The sequence below is a fragment of the Clavelina lepadiformis genome, chromosome 5 (genome assembly GCF_947623445.1).
Source record: "Clavelina lepadiformis chromosome 5, kaClaLepa1.1, whole genome shotgun sequence".
In the NCBI taxonomy this organism is placed as follows: domain Eukaryota; kingdom Metazoa; phylum Chordata; class Ascidiacea; order Aplousobranchia; family Clavelinidae; genus Clavelina; species Clavelina lepadiformis.
The window spans coordinates 17,551,851-17,559,883 of NC_135244.1; the positions used below are offsets into that span (position 1 = coordinate 17,551,851).

Below are 8,033 nucleotides of genomic sequence, written 5' to 3' on the forward strand. Positions count from 1 at the left end.
ACAGTTTTTGATGTAACAATTTATATTCAAAATTTTACATAATTTAAAATATAATATCATTCACTCGTAAAAAATTAAGTATAACTTAAACTGAGCAATTTGTGTTTTTCCACCAAACCGTAATGGCCAAGCAATTGGCTCTGTGACCTTGTTCTTACACAACACGCCAACATGGTAACGCATGACTTCATTCATGCGCAATGATAACCTGTCAGCGCCTCAGCGAGGTACCGGTCCTACTACACCATATGCTTGTATCTGCCTATATACTTCAGTGCGAAAAAAGCAGATGAATTTTCTATGATACTTGTCAGCATTCAAGACCACGTCTCTAGACCCATTTTTGGATTGAGTATTCATGAGTATAAATTACCGGTACATGTCGCCTGTGCAATAGTGAATAGGCCTAGCCTAGGCTACATAATTAAGGTGATATGGGCGTAAGAGCACTGCTGGAACCGACCAATTGGTTCCTAACGCTTTACCACTTGTGAACCCTTAGCTGCATTTCTCACTAACGAACCAATTTCAAAATTGCTACAGTATACCCGTAGATTACTTAGGCCTATACGGGTAATCTAATATCGGTCTCAAGTTATTTATGGGATTTAAAGTAGGCTAGAACTCACGGACACCCTGTGCCACCTTTCGTGAACCTCCGGTCTGGAACCACAATCCCTGTCTTATCTAATACCGTAATGTCATAAACTTTCAAAAAAATGACTTTTTGCTTAAGTTGTTACTGTTCAGTGTGACGGTATGGTATGTTTATCCTCGGACTGAAGAAAGTCTTTGCACGACTTAAACCTGTCGATGATTTCGCATCGCTCGAGCTCTGGTTACCTGTCTACCAGGTTCTCTGAATAGGAGAAAGTTTCATTAATGTTTTGTTCAAAAGCATTACAACGGTATGGTGTCACTGGGCACGGGGTAACGAACATGAGCCACATTTATGGCGAGGTCGGCGCTCAAACCACTCAGCTACCGAGCCGATCTGATACTTTTCTTTATACACCTGCAAGTTTTATTTGCATTGAAACATTTAGTGGAAAATGTGCTTATTTTAGTAGGTATTTTGTGTTTGCTAGATTTATATATAGCTATGGTCCCATTAGTCTGATAGTGGAAAGCATAGGCATGGCAAGTTAACAGTGATATTCCCTCCATCCTTCACTTGTTTTTTCTGTTTTCTCACGCACCATCTATTTCTTTGTTTTCACTGACAGCAGACATTTCGTTCTGGTGCCATGTGGTAACTTCATGCATAAATATTGTATGATATGTAAAACAATGGACATAAGCAAAAATTATTCCATCTTGACCAGGCGTCTAGAAAATTTGGGACATGCTTTTGTAAAAAAACTAAAGAAACATACATACAACAACGTGCCAAAATGATGATAAGATGTGGTCTCGTTTTTTACAGTTTATTCTTATGTCTAGGTACTAGACATCTGGTCTAAATAGCATAATGTTGGTATAAGTTCATTGTTTTACAGTATTTATGTCCAAAAGTTCCTCATGGCATTAGAATGAAACGCCGTCAGTGAAAACAAAGAAATAGGCATGGCGCATGAGAAGAAGCAAACAAAAAATGAGAGCAAGAGAATTACGGAGGGAAGAAAAAATCTTGTACCAAAATCAGTATTAAAAAGTGTACCAATATCACTGGTAACCCGCCATGCCCGTGTTTTTCACTATCAGACTAATGGGACTATAGCTATACAGTATATAAATAGAAGAGTCTGTCGGTTTGTAATTGACACGTAACCATAAATATGGGCAACTCATCATCACAAGGAAATGTGCAAGCATCTTCAGGTGAATAAGGTGCTTCAGTTATTGTGAAGGTAGAATCAGACATTCTGTAGCAATTCCAGTTATTGTGTAAAGTTGAGGATAATAAATGTTGGTTTAGATTCATATAATATCTGTAAATAGCCAACTATTGATATTTTAGTAGTCATTCTTGGTTGGTATGCCAATAATAGTCCTATGAAAATGCATGTTAATTAAAATTTGTATTGCAGGAAACACCTCAATCGACAACACAACTTCTGCTTCATATGTGAGTGAATGTCCTATGTCACAAGGAGAAAACTCCCCTAGTCAGTGTCCCATGAATAAAGCAGAAGATATTGATCCGCAAAATATGGTACTTTTCCTTAACATACCAATAAACTCTGCTGTGACCGCTTGCCAGCTTGGAAAATTGAATAGGACTTATACTGAAAAAGCTTTAAATCATTGATTTTTGTTAAATTTCTTTTAGATGCCTCCTCCCAATCAGCAGCCTTCACCCGACCAACCGTTCACATTATCTACTTCACGTGTTAAATCAACAATTCCAAAAGCTAATACAAAGGAAGGAGAAACATGGGTTTACCCATCCGAGCAAATGTTTTGGAATGCTATGCTACGTAAAGGGTGAGAAAAGGATACCTCTTAATTGTGTCAAATACTGGCATTTTCAAACATTTTATTGATTTGGCACAAATGGGTACAAAATTGTGGTGGCAACTTTTATGTTGTTCTTATTTTATTGACTTACCAGATGGAGATGGAAGGAGGATGAACCAGAATCCAGCGATCTTGAAAACATAGTGACAATTCATAACGCAAATAACGAACAGGCTTGGCAGGAAGTACTGAGATGGGAAGCATTTCATTGCAGGTCAGATCTTTAATTTTTGGTGCTGTATAACTTTGAAAGCAGTTCATGCAAACACTGTTGTTGTTTATAACAGGGAATGCCCAGACGGTCCAAAGCTGCTAAAGTTTGGCGGGAAAGCAAAAGAATTTTCACCCAGGGCTAGAGTAAGAAGCTGGATGGGGTATGTGATAATAAGTTGAAAATTGTTGTTGTTTAAACACGTGCACTTAGGCATCTGATTTCATTTGTATGTGTTAACATAAAATCGAACGTTTTGCCAAACTGTCATACATGAATTCGTATTTCTGTGATTGTACCACTTCAAGGTATTCAAACTGCTACAAGATGCACATTATGCGTCCTCTTAAGTCTAAATACTGTAGATAATTCATATGTATCTTGGCATTGAGGACACCATCTTCATCACCCAGAAAACATGAATTTAGATTTTAGAGGAACTGCATCATTCAAGTTAATTTCCATTGATGCATATCTTTCATTTTAGATACCAATTGCCATTTGATCGTCATGACTGGATAGTAGATCGCTGTGGAAAACATGTTCGTTACATAATAGATTATTACGATGGTGGAAAAGTGGACCCTGATACACACGAATTCACATTACTGGTAAAACTAGCTGTTTGATACATGATCATTAGCTAAGTGTGTAACTGATGAGTTGCAGTAAAACAATTATGAGAAGAAATTTAGTCCAAAATAATGTGATCTTTAGGATGTTCGGCCTGCGTTCGACTCATTTGGAGCTGTTTGGGATCGGATGAAGGCATGCTATATGAGGTGGACAAATTTTAATCCCACTATGGGAGCAAACAGCAGAGTGTATCACACCGGTGAACCAATAACGACTCATACTTCAAGTAACAACAATAATCAAACATCTGCCGAAACACTTGGCTCATCAGATGTTCCACCAGAGTGCCCTATGCATGCCAAAAAATAATACTTAATACCTTATAGTTCTGTATTTATTTTGATTTATGTTTGCATTTTTTTCTTTTTTGCTTTGTACCACACAATAAAAATAAACAAAAACTAGAGCCGTCAATTGTGGATATTTGCTAACTTCCAAAACCCTTCCTGCTTACATACTGATATTTTCTTAAACATGGTGTTCCAACACAAACATTTGTCACATTCAAATATTTTACCAACAAGCCTTGCCCGAAATAAAAATTGTAGGATAGGAAAGGTATAACATAATAGGTTGCAAGTTCTGATGTATATTATGCTACGGTAGTCAACCTTGTACTAACGGAAATTCGGTCGATAATTACTCAACGGTAGGTTGTCACCTGTTTATTTCATATTTTGATATCATACAGCCACAACATATAACTGTTTCCCGGAATCACTAAACAGGAGCAAGTGTCGTTAACGCCTTACCTAAGGGAAGCGCCGCCAGGTATCTAACACAGGTCGCATTATTGCGAGCCCGGTGCTCCAGCCACTTGGCTACTGAGCCGACATGTTGTACCATAATGCATGAATTATTGAGTTATGTATAGCTGTCAGAGTACACGGTTGTTAGGAGTTCTAACGCTACATGACCTCAACACCAAATGCTACCAGTGTCCACAATCTGTCTTGAAAGTAAAAAAATTGGCAACCATTAATTTCCTAACTACGGCATACATATAACTGCTGTACGCTGGAACACAAATGGAGAAAGTAAGGAACTTAACCTAACAAGCACCAATCTAGTTTGGGTGCTACAAACTGACAACTAACTTAGTCACTAAAAGAGAACACACAGTAAGAATTGGTGGCATTGGGAGAACATGTTGATAAGAATAAAAAATAAATATTTGAAAGGCAAAGATAATCCAGAAACACATTCCTAGTCTTCTGCCATGGATTCAGCCATTGCCTTCCGCTCTCGAGCCATTAGGCGTTTTGTTCTTTCATATTCCATCATGTTATGTTTGATGCTGAATAAAAACAAATTCAGTGGATGCTAATTTACTCGAATATAAAGGGACTGGATCCACTAATTATTACTTAAGTGATTCAAAGTAGGTAATAATCGTGAAAGGTAAAGGCATAAACACAAGTTATTGGGGGACACATGAAGTTAAGTATGAGTCAATGAGTTTTCACTGTAACTTCAACACCAAAACATTCCTATTTAAAGCCAAATAATGTTTAGAAAAAAAGACTTACTCATCTACATTGCAGTGCTTATAGTCGTGCAGTACGCCATCACAACGTGACAATTCTGGGAACCATTCTCTTTTACATTTTAAATAGCCCAACCATAAATGGGCACAGTAATCCCTTCTTTCTCTCGGCACCCTTGCCCGATCCATTTCTTCAGAGGTAACTTTCATTTCTGCCATAAATCATTAAAATCTTTAACTTCTGTTAGTAAAGTGTTTATTATAAAGTTCATAATTATATATTTACAGTATAAAGTTTATTCTTGAAATTATCTTGTATGGAACCAAAGATATGTAGATAATTTTTGTAGCATTCACTCGCAAAGTTATATATGTATAGAAGCCAGAGATGGGTAACCGCTGTTTTAAAAAACAACGTTGCTCACACTCTCGCTACCCAAATAAAAAAAAGTGTCGCGTGTGCTTTCGCTTTTATCTCAAAAAAGGGCATGCTTGTTTTGCCGCTCACGCTCTTTTCAGTGATTAAAAAAAATTTTCACTCCGGTGCATTTTCAAAAACCAATCGCATTTGACAAATTTGTATGTTGCAAGTTTGCATTGCAAAACACAAGTGTCTAACTGTAGCTTAATAATTGCTTATTTTTGTTATTAATGTTAGGAAATTTCATGAACTCTGATGTTGGTAATACCTGTCACAAATAACAGACAAGTAAGAACCGTCTAAAATTGTACACGCCGACATTAAACAATTTATTATTTTTCACTTTTAAAGCATCGGTTAAATTATAAAAATAATGACTACGTGAAGCAAATTATGACACTATGATGACAACTCTGTGTGAACCTCTCTATCATGGACTGGTCATTATTATCAGCTTAAAAAACAAAGCATTTATATCAAACAATCATGAGTGAATGAACAACCTTTAAAAAGAGCACATTTGTGGTTACGTTTCTGTTCTTCAAGAAAAGAGCGTCGCTCTAGAGATCACTCAAAAAAATACAAGCGCGCTTGTACCCAGCTCTGAAAGAAGCTAGTATACACACTATACAGGTTATTAACAAAATTCCTTTATAAAACTACACAAATTTCTTTCAAAATTTCACAAAGCGACCACCATAGCAACAAAACTATAAATATTAAAATAAGACTGACAAGTATGCCAGAGTCATGCTATAGCAAAAACTGTTTGTTTTGAATTGGATTGCTTAACACACCTGAAAAAGAAAGTTTATGTTTCCGAAAGCTCGTGTAGAAAAATCAAAAATAAAGTTAACCTCAAGAGTACCATCCTATATATTGCTTTTATTTTACTATATATATACCGGGTTAACATGATTCGGCCACCATTAACACTGAATGTTTTGGAAGGTTTAAGCAATTTAGCAAAGATTGGGGTACAAAATGAAGTAAAATTGATGAAAAAGTTGCTATAATTTAAGCTAAATTTCTCAAAGCTTCTGAAAGTGTGTTTTCTTATACTCAAGCAACAGAATTTGAATTGATTAGGTTCAACATAACTTCAATAGTTCTGTCAAAGCAATAAGTTCGCGAATATTTACCGTACCATATATACAACAATACATTGTCTTGTGGTTTTTTCTAAAATGTTTGATTGTTTTGCGATTGTTGAAAATATTTATTTGAGGAAATTAATATGGGCGCCTGCTTCCCTATTTTTTATTAATTTCACCCATTTTACTTCTGAAAACATAAAGAATCAGTTTGCCAAACAGTGTTTGCCAGTATAGTTATTTAACTACGGATATAAAAGTTTGATAATTAAGTTTTCATATGTTTATATAATATGGTACTTTCTAAATATGCTGTAGCTTGTACTCTTTTTATAAACATATGGTATTAGTAGACGAAGGAGATTTTACTGTAGTTAAAATATAATACAGATATATAAACCGGTATATGAAATTCAGATATTAATTTCATATTTGTGTGAGGCATAAAACCTGAGATTCCACTTTAAACTGCAGAATTCTACAAATCTTATTATAACGAATTATGCCGCTTCATTGAATTGGAAGTAGCAACGACAAAATACTCTACCAGAAACAAACAATACCTCGAACTGGTCTTGTATGATCTTCAAACTTCTCATATATTTGCTTGTTCTGCAAAGGCTCAGCATTAATATCACTGTATCTTGATATTCCAGGACCCATTCTTACAGAATACCTGATACTGCAAACTCTGGTAAGTATTTGAAGCAAATAAAAAAGATGCATTTGTAATTATTCGATGTATTTTGTGACAATTAGACCAGCTAACGTGCAAATTAATTTATTTTTTTACACTAGCAGAACTACATAAAAAGTTCTTTCTTTTTATCATAAATCAGGAACAAGTTTTTCAGGTATAAAAAAATTGGTTGAGGCATAAGCCCCCAAGTTCCAGATTGGAAAGTTTGATAAGTGCGTGTATGATATGGTAGCTATTGTTTCATTGTGTTGGTGGGGGAATTTTCCAATTATAAAGCGCAAATTTTAACTTTCCAATCTGGAGCAGGATAGTGCTGTAGTATTAGGGATGGGTTTCCCCGCCCCTATGAGTGTGCAACTCCTGTAAAGTTAAGTGTTGATAATTTTTAAACATAATTTTAAACCAGTACGCTCCCAGCCTGGATCAGGTGGGAACCACTGACTGGTTCCCAGAACAAAATTTAGGGGGCCATAAACTGGGAGTAAATGCACGAAAAATCCAATAAAATAATCTTATCCCATGTGTGATAACTGATAACCTTATTTCTTTATTACCGGTTTGGGCAAAATATCATGATAGCATTATTACAGTACCTTTGCATTCAAATGAAACACTCAATAGTGACGTCAGAACTGCATTTGTTAATTGATACAAGCTGGGTTAGCATCTTTCTGCACACTTGAGTTTTTCAAAAAAAAACAAAGTAACGTTGTAGTTTAAATTTTTCTTCACCCAAATGTTCGTTTGAATGGTATATGATCTCACGCTGTAACTTTGCGTTTGTGGTACCTACCAGAGCGAGACGCCATGCACAACATTGTGTTCTGCAGCTACTTACTTGCTGCTATCAGTTTAAAAAGAAACCAAAAACGCAAAGTCTACTCAGCTTAACGTTTATATTTGCCAATGAGTGGATTACTTTTTGAATATTTTCAAGTGGCATGCAAGTTCGATTACTACAATGCTTTGCCCAAGACACAAAGTAACAATATTATCTTAGCAGAAAGAAGGTCACAAGCCAAATT

At 35.8% G+C, this 8,033-nt stretch overlaps 2 protein-coding genes across 4 annotated transcripts; one reads left to right on the forward strand and one right to left on the reverse strand.

Moving 5' to 3' along the window:
• Positions 1–208: 208 nt before the first annotated feature.
• LOC143459960 (holocytochrome c-type synthase-like) lies at positions 209–3,713 on the forward strand. 3 transcript variants are annotated; one of them, XM_076957286.1, is made up of 7 exons: positions 209–1,850; positions 2,031–2,155; positions 2,273–2,427; positions 2,555–2,674; positions 2,748–2,834; positions 3,159–3,282; positions 3,389–3,713. In XM_076957286.1, the coding sequence occupies exons 2-7, from the start codon at positions 2,084–2,086 to the stop codon at positions 3,614–3,616; spliced, it is 786 nt and encodes a 261-aa protein (XP_076813401.1). In that variant the 5' UTR covers positions 209–1,850; positions 2,031–2,083; the 3' UTR covers positions 3,617–3,713. The 3 variants fall into 3 exon arrangements, with proteins under 3 accessions (XP_076813401.1, XP_076813402.1, XP_076813400.1); XM_076957287.1 differs by having other exon boundaries at positions 209–1,830; XM_076957285.1 differs by having other exon boundaries at positions 209–1,821.
• Positions 3,714–4,435: 722 nt separating this feature from the next.
• LOC143459961 (NADH dehydrogenase [ubiquinone] 1 beta subcomplex subunit 7-like) lies at positions 4,436–7,495 on the reverse strand. Its single transcript, XM_076957288.1, has 3 exons — positions 6,872–7,495; positions 4,837–5,005; positions 4,436–4,604 (listed from the first exon to the last, which is right to left on the reverse strand). The coding sequence occupies exons 1-3, from the start codon at positions 7,032–7,034 to the stop codon at positions 4,514–4,516; spliced, it is 423 nt and encodes a 140-aa protein (XP_076813403.1). The 5' UTR covers positions 7,035–7,495; the 3' UTR covers positions 4,436–4,513.
• Between the last annotated feature and the right edge of the window lie 538 nt (positions 7,496–8,033).

Coding starts and splice junctions, on each gene's coding strand:
- LOC143459960 (XM_076957285.1), top strand. CDS start 1,779: ATGGGCAACTCATCATCACAAGGAAATGTGCAAGCATCTTCAG. Junction 1,822..2,030: donor AAATGTGCAAGCATCTTCAG/GTGAATAAGGTG, acceptor TTTGTATTGCAG/GAAACACCTCAATCGACAAC. Junction 2,675..2,747: donor TGGGAAGCATTTCATTGCAG/GTCAGATCTTTA, acceptor TGTTTATAACAG/GGAATGCCCAGACGGTCCAA.
- LOC143459961 (XM_076957288.1), bottom strand. CDS start 7,034: ATGCATCTTTTTTATTTGCTTCAAATACTTACCAGAGTTTGCAGTATC. Junction 5,006..6,871: donor TCATACAAGACCAGTTCGAG/GTATTGTTTGTT, acceptor GATTTATGGCAG/AAATGAAAGTTACCTCTGAA. Junction 4,605..4,836: donor AAGCACTGCAATGTAGATGA/GTAAGTCTTTTT, acceptor GTTTTTATTCAG/CATCAAACATAACATGATGG.